The sequence below is a fragment of the Lynx canadensis genome, chromosome B4 (assembly GCF_007474595.2).
Source record: "Lynx canadensis isolate LIC74 chromosome B4, mLynCan4.pri.v2, whole genome shotgun sequence".
Classification (NCBI taxonomy): Eukaryota; Metazoa; Chordata; class Mammalia; order Carnivora; family Felidae; genus Lynx; species Lynx canadensis.
The window spans coordinates 56,335,945-56,362,979 of record NC_044309.1 but is presented as its reverse complement, the minus strand read 5'-3'; the positions used below and the strand labels follow the sequence as shown (position 1 = coordinate 56,362,979).

Sequence of the window (27,035 nt, the reverse complement as noted above, 5' to 3'; positions counted from 1 at the left end):
GCTTCAGATTCTGTGTCTCCTCCTCTCTCTGCCTCTCCCCCGCTCATGCTCTGTCTCTCTGTGTCTCTCAATAATAGATCAACTTAAAAAAAAAATCTCCTTTAAGCAACCACCATCTCCACAATTCATACATTGTTCTTCCAACTACTTTGTTTTTCCTGTGTCAGCTCCCTTCCTGGGTCTCTCTTCCTCCACCGCACACAAGAGGAGGAGCAAAGAAAACAAAAAGAACATGCTCCATCTTATTTATTTTGCTTCTCATAAGCAGTGCTGATAAAACATGTGAAGTTGTAGCTGTTTATTGAATTGAAATTTTAAATATCCATTCTAATCTGTATTTTTTCTCTCCCTTCCCTTGAAACAACCACAGATAATTGAAAAGTGAACAATAACTCCGATGTGCCCATTTCTATTTGTCAGACCCAGCCTTTCTGGACCAAGCCATGACTCTTTCCAATAGTCCAATTGTATTTATTTAACTGAGGTAACTACTGGCTACTGAGGCTACATTCATAAGAATGCTAGCAGTTTTATAGCTTTTATTCCATGAAATGGAAAAATGAAAGAGAAAAATTCTGTCTGTACATTTCTGTATCTCAATAACTGAGTTATCAATTGTTTATAGAATAATTAATATAAGACAATATTCAGGTTTTGTGTTTACATCTATGCTGCCCTCCCACCTACCGGACATCCTGTGTCAGTTATAAATTCTATTATTTTTCTTTGTTGGCCTCCTGTTTTTCTCATGTTAACCCTTTTGATTTAACTCGGTGTGCACAGTGTCTATATCTGCCCTGCTTTGAAATATAACAAAGTCTTTTTTTTTTTAATTTTGGTTGGATGCTGACCACATACACAAACATTTGAAAACTTGAGTCTTAGTTTTTTTCTTCTTCTGCCTTCTCTCCTCCACATGTACACACCATAAACACAACTGTGACAAATAAGCCAGGGCCAATATTTTGCCATGGCAGTGTTCCTGTGTACCTTCTTTGTGACTGATTTGTTTTCTGCAGATTGCTTTGAGTGGCCTTTTTGTGTGTTACACCCCCAGGCCTCAGTACCTTCTGCCTCTCTCTGGCAGCACCTTCTTCCTCTCTCCTTAAAACTTACTCAGTTTTAAGGACTAAATTAGCAATGTTGAATTTGGGTACATAAGTGTGTCTTTCACAAAGTACCTGAATCAGTAAGTCTGATTGCTATTTGACAGTCTCTTCACAAAATATACCTCAATAACTCAAGGTTTTTTCATAATTTGCAATATCTTCCTTGACTATAATAGAATGATTGTAGGTTTCTCCATTATAAGTGGAGTGCCCTTAAGTTTTGAAATTTAAAAACTTTTAAGAAACTGTCATTTATGGATAGAGAAAATATTTATAGTTTTATACATTGGTCACATTGTTTTAGTTTTATTTTAGGGAGTGTCCAGAAAAGTAGGATGTAGAATTGAAGGTTTGAAAGAAAATGAAAAGGCCTTGAATCCAACCTGTCATCTGATGTTGCGTTTCCTCTTCCATATTTTTAATATGCTAGGCAGGTGGTCATATAGCCCATACTTGAAAATCTCCAGAAAGGGGAATTTTTTTTTACATCTTGAGCAGCTCATTTAATGGACAGAGACTTGTGACTATTAGACAACTCTTTGTGGTTCATTATCTTTCACCTGATAACTTAAAACCATTGGTCAGTGTTGTATCTCTTGACTACGTATGACCAAATTCTATCCCTTTCTCACAATACCAGGACTTGATTTTTTTTAAATAAGTTAATTCTTAAGATATTTAAAGACAGATGTTTTTGATCTGCTCTTCCCACCTCATTCAACTTTCTTTTTCATTGGCCCCATGCAACTTCTCCAGCATGACAATAAGGGGATTGATAGGAACATAATCCAAAGCCCAAAATATTATGGCCATCGAGCATCATGGTCTACATTCTAATTCCTATAGAAAAATAAACTGAAGTCGTTATAATGTTGTTTTTGTTACTGAATCCATACTCGTTTTTTATTGTCACTACATCCTCTACTAATTGCTCTTAGCTAATTTTTATAACCATCAGCTCTGTCTTTTCTGGAATATCCATTAACTGCTCAGGTCATTGTTCCTCAGATTTCTCTCTTCTTTCATGAAAAACAGAATTATTTGTCATTAGCTTTCTAATATTTCTCATACTTTAAAACCAATTATTTAAAAATCATAAATCTGCATTCATCAATTCCATCTACAAGTCTTGGAAAATTATTCATGTATATTAAGACTTGAGTTCATACTAACTGTGTTTCCTTCAAAACCATTCCATCTACAACTTCACAATACTTTTTAAAGAAAATTTGATCTGCCAGTACATTTCAATTCGATCAGATTGCCTGATGAAACTAAGTTTCTAAGAAGTGTAGCTAAAATATTTATTTGGGTAAATATTTATTAAAATGAATACTTAGCTTCAGGAAACATTTCATGAAGATGGCTACCAAATTTCATAAAAGGAAATTAGACTGTGGAACAAAATTACGTGTTCTGATGCATGATTTTCTCCACTAGGGGAATCTCTGAATTTAGAAAAAGAAAGCATCAAGATTAGATAAGGCTGATTTTGTAGATGACTAGATTAGAGGACATTTATGGACCTTTCCAACCCCTTTGCTCACATATCTCTATGATTGATTCTCTGATGGAGAAAATGATTGGAAAATATTCCTAAGGAATACCAGATTTCAGAGTATCAACGTGTCTGGGAATATCCTAGTGGATACATTTACATTTGGCCAGAGTAAAATTAGTGAGTGATTTCTTCAATTTGCATTTTTGTTACTCTTGGAGAGAAGTGTGTGTGTGTGTGTGTGTGTGTGTGTGTGTGTGTGTGTTAGAGAGAGAGTGAGAGGGAGAAAGAGAGAGTATGTATTTGTATATAATTTATATACAATTTGCAAGAAAGCCTTTTCTCCCATTTGTGCTGTTAGATTATGTGGGTGGATGGTTATTTTTTACAAAAACAGTGTTCTCAGTAAGCAAGGGTGAAACTGAAAGGTTGAGGGGATAGACATATGCATTATTTCTTTATATTTTACTTAAGCTTATGAGAAAAATCTCCAACTGATAAATCACTATGACATTATAAATAATCTTTCATCTTCTTTGGTGGTCTGTGAGGCTCACATAATTGGGAGGGTTAAAAACCTTTTTTGTTTCGTTCTTCCTCCTGTGTCATTAGTATAGAAGTAGACCGTAAAAAAAAAAGTGCAGCCAGAAGGGGTTTAACTGTTACTGAGTCAACATTTGACAGTCACACTCTATTCTGTCATTTCATGCATGTGCTTTTTATGAGTTTTATAGCTTTGTGAGCTTTATTTCAGGGATGTCCATTATGATAGCTGATCCACAGCCCATCTCTTTCTGTCTATGTGTGTCTGCTGGGGAGCAAAGCTCATCACCTTATATGAATCCCAATTTCAAGGAGTAATAGAGGAACCATTTACTCATGCATTGTTTAATTTTGGATTAGGTAACTAAGGAAATATTCACCACCTCTTAAAATGGAGTTTTCGTGGGGTTTTTTGTTTTGTCTTGACTGCTCTGTGAAATACCAAAACAGGATGTTCATTTGAGCCTTCATAAATGGCGAATTTTTAATTATTTTCTGTATAAGTTGAAGTAATGGAATAGGAGAAAATTTCAATTTAAGTATGTACTAGACTTATAAGCCATCATGCCTGAGCATCAATTGGAAAATAAAAAAGATTAAATACATCATTGTAGATGATGGACAAGAGGAATGAAAAAAAATCTCAACAATTTTTGGAGTTGTTACCAAAATTCTTCTTTTAAATGAGTACTTGTCCACTGCTCTAGCCATAGAAAATAAAAGACCATGGGGCGCCTGGGTGGCTCAGTTGGTTAAGCAGCCAACTTCAGCTCATGTCATGAACTCATGGTCCATGAGTTCGAGCCCCGCGCTGGGCTCTGAGCTGTCAGCACAGAGCCTGGAGCCCGTTTCGGATTCTGTGTCTCCCTCTCTCTCTGCCCCTCCCCTGTTCATGCTCTGTCTCTCTCTGTCTCAAAAATAAATAAACGTTAAAAAAAATTAAAAAAAAGAAAATAAAAGATCATAACCATGACAAGTTATTTAATACTGATATTGAACTATTCCTGTAAATCATACATGCTAGAAAGAATCTTTATTTTTTCAATTTCCCTCACTGACTTTTTTCCCTAATATTAAAAGCATATATATCTTCATTTTTTAAGCTGATGAGAATCTATTGTTATATTTAAACCCCATTTTAGGGTTTCTGGGACTCAGAGGATAATTGATTTGTCTAAAATAACATAGCTAATGTATAGAGCATAGTATGGTTAAGATGTGATGTTTCTGGTCCCCAAACCCATTATTTTCTATATGGGTCATTTTCTGTATTTTCAAATATTTCCCATTAATCCCTAGGGTCTTTGGGGATGCTTGGGTGGCTCAGTCGCTTAAGTGTCCAGCTCTTGATTTTGGCTCACATCATGATCTCATGGTCTATGAGACCAAGCCCCTGTTGGGCTCTGTGCTGAGAGTGCAGAACCTGCTTGGGATTCTCTCTGTTCCTCTCTATCTGCTCCTCCCCCACTCTCACACATGTGTGCAGTGTGCATACTCTCTCTCCCTCCCTTTCTCTCTCCCAAAGTAAATAAATAAACATTAAAAAAATCCCTATGGTCTTTTGCCATTCAGAATATACAGATCTTTGCCGACTACTTCTAATCAAGTCATTGCTCACATCTCTTTAGATATTACTTGGCTTTCCTTGTTGATTCCCACCACTGCCTGGTGTCATGCACAAACAATACAATGTGTTGTTTTCTACTATGCAAGTCAATTGAAAAAGCCACAGAGCCCAAGACCAGCTGCCAAATTGCCCAAGTGAATATTAGCATATTAATAATAGTTCTTTGAAGGCTGGATTTTAGTATGATTTATTTGATCCCAACAAACTATGTGATCTAAAAGTTTATTTTCTTCTACAGATGAGATATAATTCATTCGGGTCCTCTTTCAACTTAACATAGGATCAGAAGATTTTTCAAGTAAAAACAGACTTTACCTAATGTTTCCTCTTGTATCAGTAAACCTGCATAATTGTCTAAGATTTGATTAGCCAGGTGGGAATCATCTTTCCAAAAGAAATCTAGTTGTTATCCAATTGCTAGCTTTATTCAAGAGAGAAAGCATATAGGTCATCTTGTTTGGTCCTTTTTTATATGCCCTCAAGCCTTTTTATTTGGACTAATTTGTAGTAATTAATATGTTTGCACCCTCTGAGATTACTCAGAGCATTTCAGAATTTTGGCAAGTATTTCTTTAAATGTGTTTATTTTTCTTTCGTTTTTTTTTTTTGTTTCTGATAGAAAAAAGGTAGGGGAGAGAAGACCAGTGAATCGTGTCAGTTTCAGACCAGCATTTAGATAGTATTGAAGGGCAATAAAGTAAAAGTGTTGTACTGGATATGTGTTCAAGAACACTGATCTTATAGTGGGGCGGTGCGGGGGCTGGGGTGGGGGACATGAGGTGTTCTTCTTACGTACAAATTCTTGAATAATCTGTTTTTTATTGAAACCAATTGGGACTAAGAGTCTAAGTTTGGAAACAATTATCACTTTTGCCAATCAGCATTTTTTTCTGCTTCCCCAAACTCAATTTCTTGAGTTTTACCATTTTTGGCATCTTCCCATTTATCCCTTTTCTACCTGATATCAAACTGTGCTTGATTTGTTTCAGCTGCCTCTTTTTAGAAAAGATTAATTATAAGGACTTTGGGAATCAAAATATTACCTGTTTGAGTAATATTGGCACATTTGAAAAGAGGCTTTTAAGAACAGAAAGATTTGACCCAAGGAACAGAATTGCAAATCATTGAATTTTAGACGTGACAATGCAGAGGGGACAACCAGGGAATGGTGGCATTGGAAGGAACAGGACTAGAGGAATCTTCTCAGTGTACCAACATTTGTGCTTTATAACATTTGGCTGATTCTCTCTCCTCCTGTATACCTGAATAGATTGAATTTAAAATGTTGAGAACTATTCTATTGTTTGTTTTGTTTTTTAAAAGTTATTTATTTATTTATTTATTTATTTATTTATTTATTTACTTATTTATTTATTTATTTGAGACAGAAACAGACAGAGAGTGGGGGGGGGCGGGAAGGGGGAGAGAGAGAGAGAGAGAGAGAGAGAGACAGACCCAAGCAGGCTCCACACTGTCATCACAGAGGCCAACGTGCGAACATGACCTGAACCAAAATCAAGAGTCAGAGACTGAACCAACTGAGCCACCCAGGCACCCCTTTTGAGAACTATTTTTAAATTCAACTCATTCTTCTGATGTTTCAGTATATGACCTAGACTCCTAGCCACATAATGATTTATATGTATCTCTATACATAAGAGCGGAATATAAACTTTTATTTACTATAGGATCAATTTTCATATGGAATTATATGGTAATTATTTGCCATATAACCACTGTGTTTTTATATAGTGCTACATATTTACCATATAACCACTTAGGTTTTGTAATATCCCCCTTACCTCAGTTCCTTAAAGTCTTCTGAATTCATTGTCAGGGTTTTTAAAATGTGCCAGTGTTACCATTTTGATGTACATCCTATTTTAAGGTGTTTTAATTAAAGGCACACCACACATTCTCCAGTTTCTCTAGTCATGTCTCATTTTCCTGTTCACATGTCTGGGAATCGGCTATGCAAAGGGTCACAAAAACAAGACAGTTTACCCTGTTAACTTCCACTCTCTGCCACTGACATGCTCTTGAGAAATATTGTAAATTCCATTTTGGGTAACTAATTAACTAATTTTATTATACTGCATGTTCTAGTGGTAGATGGTTAGAGGTTACTTACTGTAAAAACTGATGGTAACTTTCTTACCCATCATTTGCTAATTTTAGCCTCTTGGTAAGATGGCACAAGGTTCACAGCCCAACATAGAACATTTGAAGTCACTTAACATTTCATCCTTTTTCTACTCCGATTGCCTTCACTTTGCTTTTTCTTCTTAAAAGACTTTGCTTCAGAATGGAAAACTCTGTCTAAAATATGTAGCATTATTACCTTATACACCATTAAATCAAAACCTGAGAGGTGATCCATGCCTAGTACATTCCCCAAAGATAGTACAGTAAAGTCTTCATTGACTGCAGACTATCAGATCATGCTGATGGAATGTGGGTGTTTTGTTTTTTTTTTAATGTAACTGTCTTCTATTTTAATGGCTACATTTACTATGAAGGGTCTGTTTAGCTGGTGTCCTTGGTGCCCCTGTTCTCAGCTGAATATATACAGCAGACTCTCTCAGCAAAAGAAATCCAGAACATAGAAATTAGCTGAAAATGCCAATTTCACACATATTGGATCAGGTTCTACATTTTTAAATATATAATTTATCTCAACTTAGTACTATATAATCCTATAGAACTAGAGTTGATACCAACTATTTTGTTTCCAATTTCCTTGCTGTGTTTTGTACTAATTGACAATTAAAAATATTATTTCTACTAAGTCATGTACAGCCTTTGATGTAGGAGCTCCAAGGCCACTAACTTGAAAGAATTTTTCTCTAGTATGTATAAATGTAATACTGTGAGAGATGTTGTAGAGATAAAGCATGTACTACATTAAGAATTTGAATACCCTAATGGTTGTTGGTGGGAACATTAGTTGGACCCTTTACCTATGATACAATTGTCTTAAATAGTTGATTATTTATTGTGTCAGTAGCTGTTATGCAGTATACGGGTTCATTTGAACAGTTCATGACTGTGTTCCTCAGAAAATGAGGTAAATAATTATAAATAAACCTGACCAAATTTTATGAAATCCAATAGATCCTTTCCTTAAAACTGTTTTGGAACCAAATCATCCTCAGAGCAATGACGGAAAGTGCTAGAAAAGTTGTAAACCTTTCATTGTATGCTTTTTCTTTTCATAAAATCACCCAATTCCTTAATTGGAAGTAGTTTAGTATTTCATGTGGTTTAGATTAAGCATTATATTTTCCTTGACAATAATTTTGTTTGTAATGCCATGTTCTCCATGAATTCAAATCATGCACTGCATGCTTTTAAATGACTTGATGTCTTTGCAGATCTAATTTTGGTGTATTTGTATCTCAAATAATTCGCCAACTCAATATTTTGGCTTAGCAATCCAAATCAAATTGTGGTCCAAGTAGCAGGCACTCACATTGAATGTACAGAGACTTGACAAGCAATTAGCAATGAATATTTAAACGTCTTCATTACCCTTGCATGAGGAATGCAGATGGCATTTAGGGAGATGGCAACCAGAGGGCACTACTGTGAATTATGTTTCTATCAGTTGGTCACCTGACTATTGGAAGACTTTCTCTGGGCCCCATGCCACTCCTATACTTCTACTGTCTGGCTAAAAATAGAGCGTTCCAAATGGTGCAAAACAGGTTGCTTTTCATGAAATTACTCTGCACATTTTACCATTCAGGAAGATTGTCTCCAGGGATCCCAGCATATACCCTTTAGGCATACCAAACCCAAATGCCAAGACTATCTAGGGGATTCTAAGAATCAGAGTTCCTTCAAAAACCCTGCTCATCATTTGCTTCAGTTATCTCAGCAGAATGTGCTGAATGTGCAAAAGTGAATAAATCAATATCCCGTCCCTCCCAGGAGTTAATGTATTATATATGGCCCAAGAAAAAAATGTCTTTGAATAATTATAATTTCCAGACTGAGCTCTCATTATAAATTTCTTTTTTTTTTTTTTTTTAAGGAAAAAACAACACTGGAGAGTCTGACTCAGCAACTGGCAGTTAAACAGAATGAAGAAGGAAAATTTAGCCATGCCATGATGGATTTCAATATGAGTGGAGATTCTGATGGTTTGTGAAAATTATTCATATATATACCAATAGTGTGCAGAAGTGTCTATTTAGCGTCAATTAAAACTACTAAAAAGTATGTAAGACAGCCGCCTAATACCTGATCATTACAATAAGAGCTCATGTGTACTGAACAGTTCCCATGTGCCAAACAATCTGCTGAGTGTTCTGCACAAATCATCTCATTAATTTCTAGCATAACCTGTGAAGTAAATACTATTACAAATAAAGAGATTGGCCCCTGGGAATTTTGAATCATTTTTTCCCCCAACATAACAAGGCTGTAAGTACCAGAGGCAGATCCTGGATTCAAGATGGCACAATTCTTTTATTTTTTTATTTTTATTTTTTTTAACATTTTATTTATTTATGAGACAGGGAGAGACAGAGCATGAACAGGGGAGGGTCAGAGAGAGGGAGACACAGAATCCGAAACAGGCTCCAGGCTCTGAGCTGGCAGCACAGAGCCCGACGCGGGGCTCGAACTCACGGACTGCGAGATCATGACCTGAGCTGAAGTCGGCCGCTTAACCGACTGAGCCACCCAGGCGCCCCCAAGATGGCACAATTCTAAAGCAAATACTCACAGTCACTGTCTAATCTATCTCTCACTTCCCTATTTCTTTTCAGCAAACTTTTCAGAAATTTGTATCTGTCTGCTCATTTTCAAGTTGTCATTTGTAAGATTCTGACCAGAATACAAGGCTCAGTGGACATCTTCAGGATTTTCTTTCTTTCTTTCTTTCTTTCTTTCTTTCTTTCTTTCTTTCTTTCTTTTTTTTTTTTTTTTCATTTTGAAACGCTTCCCTCTTATACTGTCTATTGTACAGTCCGGTGTCATCCCTACCCTTTGTAACCCAACTAGAACGCCAGCTACACAGCCTCATGCTTTCCTCACATGCCTTCTTGTTGTCTGCATCATTTCCGAACATTCTAAAATCCAAAATGACAACTAATAAATTGATACCCTAATTTTAATCGCACAGCAAAGAAAGAAAAAGAAGAAAGTGTTATTCCTCTCACCTTGAGCCCCAGCTAGGAACCTCTCTCCACTGTCAAGTACCAAACACACATTTTAAGAGCACTGTCCTCAAATGTGTTACTATTGAAGAGGAAGTTCCCTGCATGTAGAAAAGTCTGCACCAGAGCAAACCATTAGGAAGCATACTTTAGGACAGAGGGGATTGCCTTGAATTCCCCAACATACTTAGTTGTCTCCTCTGTACCTTGGTCCCCAATTCTGCTTTTAAGTCCAGTTCTGCACCAGCTACAAAAGTAGCCAAACTTGACCAGGTAGCCAGATAATTTTATCAAAACGAATCTTATTCAATTGGATATCCAACAAAAGTCAGTGTTGTCCTAGCCTGTTGGATCCAATCATTTCCTTCTATTTTCCACATCACTTGGTTAAGATAAACCTAGCCTAAGTACATATAAAGAGCTTGTTTAGCTTTGATGAAGTTACACTATGTTCATTTTATTGCTTATGTTGCTGTAAGGTGTAAGAACAAGAAAAAGCAGATGTGCAAATGATCATTTGCTAGTTACAAACCCATTTTAGGAAGATGTTGCCATATATTAGCACTCATTTATGTCAATAAAAAAGACAATGACTGGTAATAAGACATTTCATAAATTTTAAGTTGTATTAGCATGATAAGATATAAGCATAGTAATCAGCATTAAAACATCAACAATTTTGCTGCTGTTATTTGTTAAATTCAGTCATGCTTGTGTATGCAAAATATTTTCCAATCTTCATCAGACCAAAGAGCATACTATGAATGAGAAATAATGAGAAACTCCACCAACAGGTATGCTGTGTTTTTGTTTGCTGCTATAGAGGTCTTCAAGTCTGGGTAATTCTGGTTGATTCCTATTCCTTCTAATTGAGAAAAGAAAGGAAGAGGAGTATGAAGAAAGAAGAAAAAAGCAGTGCTTTGATTAATGATACAAGCTCTAGAAATCCCCAAATTATTTAAACATTTTATATGCTACCAAAATACATCTCTTCCATATTTTCTAAAGATAACCCTGTAATACTTAGTATCACAGTTCTGTGTTTTCTTATGCTTCTCCTGATTTTCTTTGCCTAAACTCAAGTATCTCTAGAAGCTGTTTAGTCTGGTGAAACTATTCTATAAAGTCATGCAAAGCCTGGAGGAATGAATGCAGCTCCCAAAGTTTCTACCCAGACTCAGTCGTGTTCTATTGTCATAAGTCTTGAAGGGAACTTTCAGGGGGTCTCCGGATAACTTTAGATGTTAGGGAGAAAATTCAGGGGAATGAATTTTTTTTTCACCTTAAATATGTGGCTGTAGACTTCTTAAGAAACCACAGTTGTGTACCTGTTCGTTGTTTTTTCCCTACCATTTTCAAATATCTTCTGGGGAGCAGGCTATCATGGATGCATCAGCATCTTTCATGCATTTATCAGCACAAAATTGCAAAGAAATGCCAAACACATTACAGAAGATTATCTATATTGTATTTTCACCCCAAAGTTTTATTTAGCAGCATTTTATTTCTATAACCTCAGAGAGAGGAAAAGGGCATGACTACTCTGTGTTCTGACCGTCTTTAGGTAGCAGAGACACAACCTCACTTGTAGTCCATTGTGCCAAATGTGCTAGTGTTTCACAATTTTCTGAGGTTCTTCACCCATTTAATATTTACACAATGCCAGCATGCCTACCGGTATACTCCAACTGTTCTCTTTCCATTTTGCCTCAAAGATCACGTATTCAGGTTTCTCGTGTCCTTTTGAAAGTAAATGGTGAAACAGTCCACAGTCCATTGAAGAAAAAAAAAAGGAAAAATATATTAGAAATGGAATGAAAATGCAGATACAACAATTGCCACTACAGGGCTTAATCAGAAACTTCATAAACAAGCATCTGTGTCAAGAACTGAAAATACTATTAGCAGATATACTTGTTATATTCATATTTAATATACTAGAATAGATATTTTACAGACAAATATTCGATAGTAATGCAAAGAAGAGAATTGCCAAAAGTCTTAACACTAACATGAAGCAATGTTCCCTATTTTTAGGAAGTGCTGGAGTCTCGGAGTCAAGAATTTATAGAGAATCCAGAGGGCGTGGTAGCAATGAACCCCACATAAAGCGTCCAATGAATGCCTTCATGGTGTGGGCTAAAGATGAGCGAAGGAAAATCCTTCAAGCCTTTCCTGACATGCACAACTCCAACATCAGCAAGATATTGGGTAAGAAACTTGTTGATGGTTACATGATGTATGGAATAAATGTACAATTCTGTTTTATGCAGTTGTTGAAAGGTACTGGCTTTGGAGGCCAGGCAGCTCATGTTATCTACTTCTCTAAAAAGAAGCACCATTACTGAGCCTTTTCTTCTGACGACAGAGCACTTCATGTTGGTTGAGAAATGGGCCCAGTTTTTATAGCTAATTTAGTTGTGTACCTCTATATTAACTGTGGCAATATTTTTTCTTCTTTAAAATCTAGAAATTTTTGTACTAAGTTCTTAGTTCTTTTTGTATGAACTACGTAATAATGGTATTGACCATATTCATTCTTTTCCTTTGAACTACAGAATTCTTCATGTGCTGGGGATGGAAGCATAGGTGATGGTTGTTCTGGTACTATCATTGAAAATCAGTTTAAAATGTCAGAGGACACAAGAACATGTGGTGTGTGCAGTTTTTAATTTACACTTTTAGTAGCCTTGAGCCCATTTTCAGCATCATGTAAAAAGGGACTTTCCCTACCATTGCAGCTTTCAACTTAAGAGATAATAAAGTACATATTTGCCTTACATGCATAGACACTAAAGCACACAGAAAATATGGGCGAGAGGTAAGAGTATTATAAAGAGACTTACTGTATACCAGTTTAAGTCCCAGAAAAAGGAACGAAGATTCCATTTTGTGTGTGCTGTTCACTTGACACCATCATCACTGTTATTGTCATCGTCCTCATCTTCGTCACGCTCGTCTTCCAGATAGCCAGCTACCAGATGAGCTAAGCAAATTTTGACTATTTACTCTCTGACTGCTAGGAGCTAAACAACAAAAACAGAATAGGAATACCTAGCTCGATCAGTAAATTTGGGCTTCAACAAATAAGTGATATTCCTCTGAGTTACTAAAGCTTTACTAAAATCCATAATGCACTTGGAATTACATGTACTTAACGCAGATAAGTGCTCCTTTTGATCCTTTACATTAAGGAACTGGTCATCTAAAAGTGGTTACTAAACATACATGTGTTTTTATGCTCCCATATTCTCAAATTCTCATGTTACTGGGTGGTAATAGATGCCATCCAGTTCACAGCATGCATTTGTAGCGAGACCAAAACAAACAAACAAAAAACCATCAACCACTTGAACTTATGTCTCAGTTTTCATCTAAAATGATCTTGAAATCTTTAGATTAATGTCATCTCAAAAGATAAGAGTATGTAAAGCTTTAGGTATATAGAAAATGGGAATATTTTTGGAGATATATATATGTGTATATATATATATATATTCAAAAAATTAAACTGATCAAAAGGAAATGCATATTTTTATGCTGCTACCATCTCTGACCTGTTTTTTTCTTTTTATGACCATATTTTACCTTCCATATGAAATTTTCCATTTTTAAAAAATGTATCTGTTCCATTGGGGAAAACTCTAGAAATGAATAAAATATTCCATATTTTAACATATCAGTTATCACAAAATTAGCCCAAAATGTCAAAATGAAAAAATGAACTAAATACTGAGATTATTTAAACTGTCTTTATATCATTCAATTCATGTGTATGAATACTGGAAAATGTTAATCACTGATTCAAACTTTATCCTAAGTATAAGAGAAATATCAGCTTTGATGATGTGAAATACTTTAGAAGATGTAGGAAAAGACTTTACGGGAAAGAGGTGGCTAGCTACAAGAGTTTCTTTCTGGTTTGAAGGAAAGAATATTAGGATGACCATATAGTTAAATCACAATAGGGTACATGAAAAAAGAGTGCTGTCTAATTTTGGACTTTTCAATAGAATTGTATTAATTAAAGATATCCAGGAAAAAAAAAACCACTGAGGTGTTTGGGACCTCAATATTTGGTCTTAGCTTCAAATAAATAAGTGATCTTCAAATATCCACAAGATCATTCTAAGTGGCCCATTTCATATAAAAGTACAAAGAAAGCTTGATGTTTTCCTCTCTACTGATTGTTTTGGATAACAGCCTCCGACAGCATGCCGCTAATTCATTCTGCTTAAAACAGGCGTTTGAGCTGGGTTGACATTTTACGTAGTCTCTGGGGATCCTAGTTGACATTTTAAAGGGCTTCTAAGCATTTTATAATACCCTAAAATCTGGTTTTAATAAGCCATTCTGCTGAAATTGTTAACATAAGGAATCACCTTTTACTGTTTGGCGCTAGATCAGGGGATGGGGGACATCTTTTTCTGATTAGATATACAGTAGTTGGAGTAAAATGTGCAAATTCATTACAGACCCCATGGAGATGACGATGCTAGTCAGCTCAAACTCTTCATTTTTATCGCATCGCCAGATTTAGAAAGGAAAAGAGCACTTTCATGACTTTTATTTTTCTTATTATGAACATCATATTTTTTTTTATTGAATCTTCCTCTTTGTCATCAGGAGGAATACCCAAAAGTCCTTCTCTGTTTTTGTTTTTTTTTTTTTTTTTTTTTCATTGTAAAAGGCTAGGCTTTTGCGAAAAAGCGGAGAACTTACTCCCTGTACGTGGTCCAGGGTAAGCAACCAGCCACATCTTAAATCAAGTAGATGTTTCCATCTCTTTTGGAGATACCTAAAATGCTTTCCTACCATTCACATCCAGTGTGTCTCAATGTTTACATCGTAGCTACGTACAGTGGATGTTGTACCTGCAAAGCCATTAAAACCAACACCAAACTTGTCATTTAGTTATTCAAAAGTTAGTATTCAAAACTGAAAACTGCAGTAGCCACCAACCAAAACACCATTTGTTCCGCACGGTCATAAAACAGCATAGTTGGCCATTTTACCAAGTACAGGCACCACTTTCACTATCTTGATTCTTAATTTTAAGAAGACTTAGAACTATGCTCCGGCCATCTTTTAAAATGTAATTTAGGATTCAGTGATACTTCCGGAGAAATTATATTATCAAGTGTCTAAATATGTTGTGATTCCAGTTCATGCCAGATTTAGAAGCCAGCTTGTCTAAGAATTTACACATCTTTTATTATATATGTATCTGTTTTATCTTTATATAAATATGTATCTTTTATTTATCCTATATATGTGTGTGTATATATATGTGTGTGTGTGTGTGTATATATATATATATATATATATATATATCCCTTTTTCCTCTGCATTTCAGACAGATCAACTGTCTTTAAGTTCCTCTAATCCTCCTTCCCACTGCAAGGCCTGACCATTCTATTCTTCCTCCATAGAAAGCTCTCCCTCTCTGATTCCTATAGGAATCATTTCCACAAAACCTTCCTGACCTACAAAAGATTGACCCAACTCCTTATGTTTTCATAGCTTCCTGTACTTTCTCCACTTATAATTAAAATAATAAATTTTTTTAATTAGCTGTTTAATGTATTTCTTCTCCACTGGAATATGAGCCTCAGGAAGATAAGGAACAAAATGATTCACACTGTGTATCCGGTAATTAATACAGCATGGTGCACATAGTAGGAAATCTAAAAAGAGTTCTCACATTCCAGGGTGGGTTACAGTAAGGCATAAACATTCCCTTTCCTTAGAAAACCATATCCTTTTTGAGCTTATGGAACATTTAGACATTGAGAAGTACCATTAGCAATTTCTATTCTAATTGAGGATGCTAGTTACTTGGTTCTGCCTGGTGATAAAGATAGGGAATTTTAAAGTCAACCATCCTGGGTCATTTTTCAGTGTATTTATATAACTATGAAGTAAATTATTTCTGGTAAGCTCACTTTTACACTCCCTGATCTGAGGTTCAAAATTCTGTTATACATACTTGTAAGAAACTTCCCAAAAAGAATTGACCCTGTTCAATGGTATTATAGCTTTACCTGTATTTATATTTGCCCTGAGAATAACATGATGGTTTCAAATACCTCTAGAGAATAGTGTTGGGCAATAAAGAGTTTGAGATTGTACCTACAAATTTAGGATGTGGCCATTGAAACACAAGTTTGAGAAAGGAATGGAAAAATAAACTCTATGATTTGAACTGTAACCTGGATTTCTGTAGTAAATAGAATAAAATCATATTGGCTGTCTAGATTGGAAAAAAATCTGTTTATAAATTTGTGTAACACCTATGTGGATATACCCACCCAGGCAACATCTGTTCTGATAGGAAAAAATTCTAAGGGAAGAGATATTGCCCCTTTTACTCTATTCCTTTAATAAATAAAACAGCCCATATTGAGGACTTTTCTGCATTTGTAGAGAAGAACGGTTCATCAGTGAGCTAGTTGCATTTGAGAAATGGAATTTTGGTTGAGTAATGAACCCATTCGAAAGCCTGAAGATCTTGCTTAGATGACTTTGGAAGGCAGGTAAAGGCTTCCATGCCTGTTAAGTATTTGGTATAGAACCCACAATTCCAGTTATTTTGATCCTTGTGCATTTGAGTAGAGTTGAGCTGATTACTTCCTGATAAACACACTTCATCTACACACAGATTCTCCTCACGTGTTTAATACAAAAAAAAATTATTACTTCTACTTCTTTTACTACTATGCATAGCCATACTAATAGAATCAAATATTTAAATCACGTTTATATTGAGAATTAACATAACTGTTTTTAACTGTTGTTTTCTTTTGTTGTTCTGGTTTTTGTTGTTGTTGTTGTTGTTGTTGTTGTTTTGTTTTTTTTTGTGTGTTTTTTTTTTTTTTTTTCAATCCTAGTTGAGTCCAAACCAAAATCAAAAGTGAAAAGACGGAGAACACCAATTTGGCTTGACATTATTAACGCAAACTATATCACGAGAAGTGACATCTTTATATATTATTGAAAGTGATTTATTAAGAGAAAAATCTTACCCCTTACATACTTATTGTAATTCTGACCTCTGCTAAGTCACAGATAGCAGGTGGTTATAGGTATGTAAAAACATACATTGTAGCATACTTTCAATTATATCAAACCTGAGTTTGTGGGGCGCCTGGGTGGCGCAGTCGGTTAAGCGTCCGACTTCAGCCAGGTCACGATCTCGCGGTCCGTGAGTTCGAGCCCCGCGTCAGGCTCTGGGCTGATGGCTCGGAGCCTGGAGCCTGTTTCCGATGCTGTGTCTCCCTCTCTCTCTGCCCCTCCCCCGTTCATGCTCTGTCTCTCTCTGTCCCAAAAATAAATAAACGTTGAAAAAAACCAAAAAAACAAAAAAAAATACCTGAGTTTGAGTCACAGATTTGTAATTTAATAATTGTGTGACCTTGGGCGAGTTACTTTGTGTATTTGAACTTCAGTTTTCTCATTTATGGAAATAGGTGTAAATGCTATCTTACAGGATTATGATGAAAGTTAAAAACGTGACAACTTATGTAAAGTTTTTAGCGCAGTGTCTACCTAGCACCTGGTAGTTAGCTGGTGCATGTTCATTAATATAATTTTTTGTAATTTAAGTTTTAATGAAATGAATTTTTAAATGCAATCACTCATGAAAGCATACTTAAACATTTTGAGAAGAATTATATATGTTAGGAACCCTTGTAGTAAGTAATGCACCCCCACTTAAAAATACTAACTAGATAATTAGCCACAGATTGAAAATATGTAATAAGTTTTTGCATAATTTTTCAGGTCACAGTTGAATTAGATCATGGTCTAATGTGGAAATAAAAGATGTATTCTTAACATTAGCTGTGAGCTTTTAAGTAAATATATACGCTTTTGGCTAAATTGTTCATTCCAGCCAGGAAAAAAAAAAATATATTGGCCAGTGTTTGTAACTTTGGGTACACAGTTTGCTCTACACAGCCACCAACACCCCTGTTCTTGTGAGATCTCACCTCTTGAGTCATAGTTCACTAATCAAACACATTTTTATGTATTTCTGGACTTTAGCCAACATTTTTATTTTAGATTTATTTTCTTGTCCTTAGCAGCTGTGCAAATTGGAATCCTAACCTTCTTTTCCTCATAGGATCTCGCTGGAAAGCTATGACAAACCTAGAGAAACAGCCATATTATGAGGAGCAAGCCCGTCTCAGCAAACAGCACCTGGAGAAGTACCCTGACTACAAATACAAGCCCAGGCCAAAGCGCACCTGCCTCGTGGATGGCAAAAAGCTGCGCATCGGTGAATACAAGGCAATCATGCGGAATAGGCGGCAGGAAATGCGGCAATACTTCAATGTTGGGTATGGACCTTTCCGTCATTTTTTCATGGGGAACACTTCTTGTTATGCGTAATGGGATGTGAACCATATTCGTTGAGCTGTAAAGCAGCATTTTGAAAAAGAACTTGACCTCAATGTATTTTCAGAAATTAGCCTGGCCCCCACGTGATCCTGAAAAGAATACATCCATATGAAGCCACCCCGAGTTCCTAGAACAATGGCTCTAGTGTGAGCTTTACTCCCGCTGGCTTGAAGATAAAATATCTGATAGTAAATAATTTTGAAGCTTGTCATTAACAACTTAGAAGTATTATCGGTTCTTTTCTTTGTTGGTTTTCATTACTTCCAAGGCTTCCCATTGACAAATTCTGCAACATCTTTGTTAAGGAAATACAACATAAAAATGATTCCAAAAGAAACACTCACTTTTGAATATAGGGGGATTTCTGGGCTATCAAGGCACGTATGTGGCCTTTGTAGATCACACAAAGTGGGGATTCTATTTAGGGCACCACAGGGTTGTGAATGGGAAAGCTGTCTTCCAAACTAAGAGTGTAGTTCTCAGGAGGTTTTACCCTGCCTCCTATGGCAAGGCTGTCTACAGTATCATATTAGGCTAACTGCAACATCATTGCTTCTGCAGAATTTTCTCAGAAAGCACAGAGATAAAGTTGCTTATATCTGGAACATAAGTTAGTAAGATCCCAACAGCTGCTTATAGTAATAAATACCGTTCTGAAATGGCTGGAAGATACCTTAGAAAAGACTTATAAAGTCTGCTCTACCCTGTTCCCTTGAAAGAGTCTGCCTGCTCTGTCCATTGGCCCATGATTTATATCCCGACGCGCGACTCTTCTCAAAGCCAAGCATGAAACCCAACACTTGCTGAGGAGCACATATGAATGAATGAAAGAAGGCAGAAATGATCATTATCTATTATCTATTAATCTCTTCCCACTAAGACCAGCTACATAATTTGAGGAGCTCCCAGCAAAATGAAAATGTGTGGGGTTCCTATTAAAAAGTTAAGAATTTCAAGACTGTGGCAACAACTTTAAAGCAAGCATAGGATCTTTCATAGCCCAGGGCCCTTTCCAGCTGCAGAGCTGTGCACCCACGAGGCTGACCCTGCTTCCTGTCCCCCCAGCTACTGCAGGGACCAAGTGGACAATGTGATACTGTTCAGTTCCGGTGAGTTCCAAGCAGTCAAGTTTTATTTTGAGAGCTCTCATATTTTAGGGTTTTTTTTTTCCCATTAAAATTGAATTATCTTTATTTCTAAAAAGCTGAGTGTTATAGTGAAGGAAAACTGAACTTGGGGTCAAGGACTGAGGTTCTTCTGTTTAATCTTTCTACACCTCAGGTTTTTTGCATAAGGGAACATAGGAATAAAAATTATTTTGAGGATCAGGTGGGTAACCCATGTAAATGCCTATAAAGCATGACACACAAGTAAGTTATTGCAATCACAGTAGGATACCATTTTTTAGATGTTGGGCAATAGATGAAAATCAGTAGTTTAGAACTGGACAAGCTGAGCAGATTCATTATACAGTAAAGCCTGCATCTGACTATCCCTTCACCCACAGTGTATTTTTGGGAATTCCTCTCTGACAGGCAACAAGCACAGATCCCCATCGCCACTGCTGGTGTGGTATACCCTGGAGCCATCGCCATGGCTGGAATGCCCTCCCCTCACCTGCCCTCGGAGCACTCAAGCGTGTCTAGCAGCCCCGAGCCTGGGATGCCCGTTATCCAGAGCACTTATGGTGTGAAAGGAGAGGAGCCACATATCAAAGAAGAGATACAGGCTGAGGACATCAACGGAGAAATTTATGATGAGTTCGATGAGGAAGAAGATGATCCAGATGTAGATTATGGGAGTGACAGTGAAAACCATATTGCAGGACAAGCCAACTGATAAGGGTCAAAAAATGGTTGTGACCTTAGGACTTAAAGAAGCCCTAGCTGGTTCATCCTTACCAGTGGCCAAGCACATTAACTTTCTCATACACTGACTGTTACTTTAACTGTTAGTCTTAAATAGTTGGGACATCAGCTGACTAATAGACCTCAGCCTCAAAAGGCTTGGAAAGGAAAAAAAAATACAAGCAAACAACAATATCAACAACAAGAGATTGAAATAAGCTATGGGTAAAATAATGCCAGTAATTCAGCTGCTACATCCAAGCACTGAAGTCTTACCCGTCAACTTTTTTTTTTTTTAATAAACTTTATGGCTGTTTGTTCTACAATGTTCTAGAAATTCTCACTCAGGTACACAGTGCCAACAAGTGGCTTGTGAATGTGTTTTGTTGTTTTGTGCTACAATTTTTAAAAAGAAATAAGTTTTGTTTTGTTTTTTGGGGCTTCTGGGTTTTTTCCTTTTCCTTTCCTTTCCTTTTTTTTTTTTTCCTTTTTTTTCTTTTCTTTTTTTTTTTTTTTTTGTAATGCACCTGACAGAAAAAAAGAAAGATGAATTTCTCTTTACTTCTCTCCACCTTCTCCATCTCTATACTTTAAAGATGGAAGTCTGTGCATGGGGGGGAAGAGGGAAAAAGAGCCTGTTTTTAACTTCCTTGCTATCCACCACAAAATAAGCAATTATTTTCTTCAGAGGACTTTCTTTGTCTATTGCACACCACACTACATCTTTGAGCAAGTGCCAAATTTGTACTGAAGTGTTGACCCAGTTCCTTTTTTTCCTTTCCTTTTTCCTGTTCCTTCTTAAGTTAGGACAGTGTTATATCTTAGACAATCCCTTGGAAAACCTGAAATACCAGCAGCTGGTGAGATTTGACTTTTTTTTTTTTTTAATGGAAACTGTAGGTGCTGTTCTCAGGTGAAAAGAGAGAGAGAGAGAGAGAGACATAAGAAATTTAGAGAAAAAATATTTTCTGATCTTGGATTTTTGTGTGTATGTATGTGTGTGATTATGGTACTAATAGGAATAACATTGAACCATTGTGAGTTAAACCCACATCTGGGGATGAAATCCCACATCCTCCTAAGTGACTGGTCTGGAAGCAACCTTGACCTTGACTTTGCACTTCAAATGACAACCAAGATAGGGCTCAGAAATTATATTTTTAAATTTCTAATATGATTATTGGATGGATTGGGCGGCCCTGTGTAATAGAGGTGTGCACGTATAACATGGAAGCTACTAGCAAACTGTTCCCAGATGTCCCTTCTTCCTGATCAGTTGGTTCCACTAATGTTTGCTACTTAATGATTTCTGTTTGTTTTTCCTATTGATAACTTCGAGCAAAACAATCATTGTTTTCCTTGAATATATTTGGCCATTTTCCAGGAACACAGAATTAGCTTATTTCTTCAACATTCCATCCTTTCCTGATCAGGAAATGGAACTGATGATTTTATAAGGTATTTTTCATCTCTCCATGAAATGAGGCGGAGGCCATTTGCATTTCACAATTGTGGGCCATGTGCATCCCATACCATAAAGAGCAGGATTTGATTAAAAGTCATTGCAGCCCAACAAAATGGAGCCGGGCTGAACCTAGTGAGCGTCGCTACGACTCTTCACTCGCTGTAAGAGGAATCCACTGAAGGCCAATTTTTGGTTCCAGCAGAGTATGTGCATAGAGCGACAACTGATGGTGACAGAACCACTTGTTTAGATTTTGCCAACCAAATGCCACGACAGTTATAGGGCTTGTACAAATGAACGCAAAATCGTTTAAAGTCAATTGCCATTATTTGTGCTGAGGCATCAGACAGTAAATACTCCAACCAGGAGCTTGGATGTGCTATGGTTTTCACTCCAGTCATCATTTTGCTATCTCACCCCTCAAACCTGACCCAAAAGTTTGATTTTTACATATAAATAAGAAAAAGAATCCTTTTTATTTTTCTCTCTCTCAAAAGACTTGCTCTGGGGTTTTGCTTGGAGGAGCTGATCATATCTTGCATGTCAGAGATTTTGTTTTGTTTTTCTGTTTGTTTTTGATGACTGTATTTTCATTTGAACTGCCTCTTTTTGCTAGTGTTGTAATGATGATGATGATAAAATAATAATAATAATAATAGTAATAATAATAATAATGGTCAGCTGTTCCCAGATTAGTAAGTTATGTATAATTTATTTCTCCCTCTCTATTTTATTCTCCTCTGATTTGGAAGTACAGCCAATAAGCTGTTAGATATTTAAAACAAATTCCCATCTTCCAACTCATTTATATATATATATTTATACACACACACACACACACACACATTCACCCACACAATTTTACTTCTCCTTCAGTACATTTTCTCCTTTTTAAAAATTTGGCCCCAACAACGTCAAGTTCTGGTGTTTCATACAAAGGAGTGAATAGGAGGGTCGTGTTCAATCTTAATTAACTTATGCTCTCATCACTCATTTTAGTTATGTAATTGCCACAGTCATCTAGAGCCATTTTTTTTTTTGGTTTTTGTTTGTTGTTTTTAAGCACTCTGGATAAGGAAAAAAATAGACACTCGTTTTATATCGTTACTATGTACAATGTGAAAACAGATTTTTAAAAATTTGTTCTTCGTCTTTGTTAACAAATTCTTATGTGGGTTCACCTCTCACGTTTGCTGGATACTTATTTTACACCACGTTATAAAGATGCTTTGTTTTCATTTCATTACTTTGGGCTACAAGAATACTTTGTTTTAGCTCCAGGTAGATGCCACTGAGGGCAATCACAGCTGAAACCAATTCTAACACACTTACCAGTGAGTTGACAAAACACTTCCGTGTGGTCTTTTTTTGTTCGTTTTTTATTCTGTTTTATTTGAAGGGGAAAATGAAATTGTTAATGGTGACCTTTAACTGCTGAAATTCAGAAGTTAATTTTATTTAGTTAGGTTTATGTCAGAGAGACTACACCATGGTGGACTAAAACAGGAAGTCCAGAGCCTTGTGTTCTGTTCTCTTGTTCTGACATAGGTAGGATTCGCTGGCTATCGCAATTTCTTTGCCTTGGTTTTCCCCAAAAGAAAATGAAAAAAAATTATGTTGATGTTTAAAGTGCTTTGATGTCCTTTGATAAAAGGTGCTATGAATAGCAACTTACTGTGTTAACACATTGCCTTTTTGGCATTTGATTGGTTTATCATTTTTACAAAGGATCCTAAAACCTTGTATTCTTTTTCTGTGCCCCATGATGATCAAAAAAGCTAAAGTTGAGGAAATGAGAGGAAGATCAAACTGAAATGAAGCTAACATTTCCCTACTCTATCCTTTCCTACCTCCCCGTTCATATATCTCCTCTCATTCTCCCTCTCTCTTGCTCCCTTTCTCTCTCCCTCTCTCTCTCACACACAAGTGCATACACACATGCATACACACACACACACGCACACATGCACACACTCACCCCAGTACTGAGGAATAATCTTGCCTGAATTCTGATTTATGGCTATTGTGATCAATTCATCTAAAAATAGTCATGTTTTAAAATGAATCTAAGAAAATATCACTGGAGAAAATAGGTTCAAGTTGCTCATTTACAAGATACTACTAATTTGGCTGGTTACTTGGATAAAATACAAATACTTTGGCTTGGCAATTGGATAAAATACAAAACTGTTCTTCAGTACATTTGTACCTAAATTACTTAAGTCAATTTTTTACATTTATTTGGCATCTGCATTTAAAAGTTAACCATATATAAAATCCCTCCCAAAGATCATAACTATTATTGAAACCAAACCCTCTTATAAGGAACAAATATGAAAGAGTTGTCTTTGATGAAATTATTTCATAGATTTGATTTTGGAGTAGACTTTTACCTTAATTCATTTAAAGAAAGTTATCTTTAACTATTTTGTGGTCCCAATTTCAGATATTTTCTTAATCCAGAAGTTGTTACTGTTTCCAGAAGAAATCTCTTATATCACATTTAAAACATCAAAAGTAATTACATTTTCATTCATTCTAATGGGTAAATTATTGAATTGTAATAAACAACTGTATATTTGCAAACAGGTTTATAAAATATTTGTCTATCAAGTTAATAGTAAAATAAAAATTATGGGGTCTGCAAGGAAAATTATGAAGCCCACTTAAAGTGGTTCAGATATCTCTTTGTCGTATAGGGCATAAGTTTTTGTTTAGACAGGCTTTTACAGTATTTAATTTTAAAGTTTCCTATAACTATCAGTTTCCCAAGTTGAAGATGATGTTGTGTTAAGTTTTCTACTGATTGATTCCTGTTCTCCCCAGTGTGTCTGTCACTGGTTCACTAAAACAGTATTTATACAGCTCCACTGGCTCTAAAGCTCTTAGTCCGTCTAACATTTTGGATTTTATGAGTAAAAATGGGGAAAAAAAGTAGAAAAGAGACAATCAAATGCCTGGAGCTTAAAACAAAGTATGTGCAACCTACCATCTCACTTGAAATTTAATAAAATAAATAATTATGTAAATATAACATAGAGTTATAGATTTATATTTTGTTCATAACACATAGTGTAATATAAGTTGTATATTTTCATGTTTTTGGTTTTATGTTACCATTCATGCCACAATAAAAACAGGAGTTTATGTACTCTTAAAAAAAAAGATGTGGGTTGCCACCAACCTGTTTTTTTTGTTTGTTTTTTGTTTTTTTGTTTTTGCATTCTCTTTTTTTCAGTATTACTGCCATGCAAGGCACCAATAAAAACAGCAAATGTGTTCTTTACCTATTATACTGTGTTTCTTTTCACAATTCTTGTTATGAGGGTATAATCTTTAATTATGAAAAGAGCAAAAGTATGGAAAGCCATTTAGTTTTCAATATAAATTACCCCCACTTCCTGAAGTTGACTTTGAACTGAGAGCTCAGGGTTTAGTCCTTCATGGTGGGCATTGCAAGAAGGACCCCTGGACCTTTTTATAAGGCATCCCTTCCTAGCTTCACAGTAAGGTCAAAAGCTATAGCTCTCATAGGTAATGGAGTCTAATACTCTTTAAAATCCTACAGCCTGAAGGATTTTTAATGTTCTTCTCCTAAGCTTGACACTATCATTGGGGCAGGGTTTCTACACTTTAGAATTCTATTTTATCCTGTGTGTATAGAAAGCATACACATTTTAGGTTATGGAATTGCTAAGAACTAGAAATAATTTTCACCTTGCTGGTATCTAATTTAGGATGATGGGTGTTTCTAAATTGTTCAACACTCTTAAGTTAGCTTCTGGATTCTACCTTCAATTCTTAAAGCAAATGTTAAAAAAGAGAAGCCACCATTTTTGCTGGTCTTTCTCACCATATGATGTTTTTCTATCTTGATAGTTCTATGTGTAATAGGTTCCTGCAGGGGCTTTTGTTTGTTTCCTTGGTTGCTTGCTTGGTTTTTAAATAAGTATCAAGATGCTAGGTCAGATAGCATGTGGTCCAAATAAATATAAAGTATATAAAGAGGATATAGTCTACTAACACTTTGCCCATTGTGTCCCTTAACAGAAGTATTTTACAAAGTCTGGTCCATGGACCACCTGCTTCAGAATTAACTGTTAAAAATGTAGATTCCTGGGCCCAACTCCAGATGTAGTCAATCAGAATCTCTAGGGATAGAGATAAAGCTGTTGCTATTTAACAGCTCCAAATAATCATGCTGCACACGCTGGTATTTCAAAACAACCAGGAGGTGGGGCTGTTTTCCTCTCCTATTGACTTTCTTTGCATGTCCAATTTTGCAGATCTGGTGCCCTACCATACTTTAACCTTAAGCCTCTGTGAAAACCTTGAAGCTTAGGGTCAGAAAGAGGCAAGAGTTTGGAAAAAGCTCTCGATCTGTCACTTGGTAGATTGTTTTTGATCCACCAGTACCCCAGTACCATGCTTGTGTGTGTGTTATCCTTGTTTCTCTGCTCTGGCATTGTTCATGGGCAAAGCAGGAGGCTTCAGAGACTCCAAGCGAGTGCAACACTGAAAATATAACTGAAACACACAAAGCTACGCCCACTTAGTATTTGCAAAATGAACTGAGGTTATTTGAAAGGAAAATATCCATTGTAGAAGTGAAGAGATAAACATCCCATGCAGTGTTTATTATAATAGACCGCCTATGGCTACACTGGTCACAGTCTCATACTGTTACTTCAAAAAACAGCATTATCAGGATGTGCTAACTGTATGTGGGCAGGGAAAATCTTGTCTGGTTATGAAACCTGATCACTCAAGGTGTTAAGTCCCAACCACCACCCTCTCTTTCCTACCAAATAAAGTTCATTTAGTTTTGTTCTGTGATACTTCAGTTTAGAAGCATTCTATTCTTGGCCTTTATGTATTTTAGTTTCTTATGGAATATTTAGGACTAGCATGCAATAACGGATTGTTTCCTTACTGTCAATGCCTTCAACAACCAAAAAATACTGGCAATAGTGAAAAGAAACTCATTCTCTTTTTTTCATTTATCTCAATTTTGCCAATTTCAGTCGTTGGTGTTTGAGGACGTTCACATGTGTTTTTAAGACATCAGGACACTGTCATTCTTACCAAATTTTAAAGTTCAGAAGTCAGCCCTATTTATAACTTAACACCATCACTGAAACCTCAGTTATAGCAATGGAGGTGAAGGGAAGCATGAATTAGTCCAATGTCTGAACTAAAGAATATTTATGAAAAAATAGATTTATTTTTCTTGAACTACTAAAGCAACCTAAGAGCTAGCTGAGAAGACCTGTTTTATAAGTAAGCATTGTAATTAGAATGTAAAGTGTATGCAATAGTATTGCTAAAAGTTCTTAAAAATAGTTATGTTTTCTTAAACAGGCTAAACATCTGTCCTA

General features: G+C 36.0%; 1 protein-coding gene across 3 annotated transcripts in view; it reads left to right on the top strand.

Moving 5' to 3' along the window:
- The window catches only part of SOX5 (SRY-box transcription factor 5), an 866,928-nt gene extending 846,546 nt beyond the window's left edge, over positions 1 to 20,382 (top strand). For all 3 annotated transcript variants that reach the window (XM_030321940.1, XM_030321944.1, XM_030321939.1), the window contains 4 exons: positions 8,814 to 8,922; positions 11,980 to 12,153; positions 18,068 to 18,284; positions 19,881 to 20,382. In XM_030321940.1, the coding sequence (XP_030177800.1) occupies positions 8,814 to 8,922; positions 11,980 to 12,153; positions 18,068 to 18,284; positions 19,881 to 20,184 (804 nt within the window). In that variant the 3' untranslated portion in view covers positions 20,185 to 20,382. The remainder of the gene's footprint in view (positions 1 to 8,813; positions 8,923 to 11,979; positions 12,154 to 18,067; positions 18,285 to 19,880) is intronic.
- Positions 20,383 to 27,035: the final 6,653 nt, after the last annotated feature.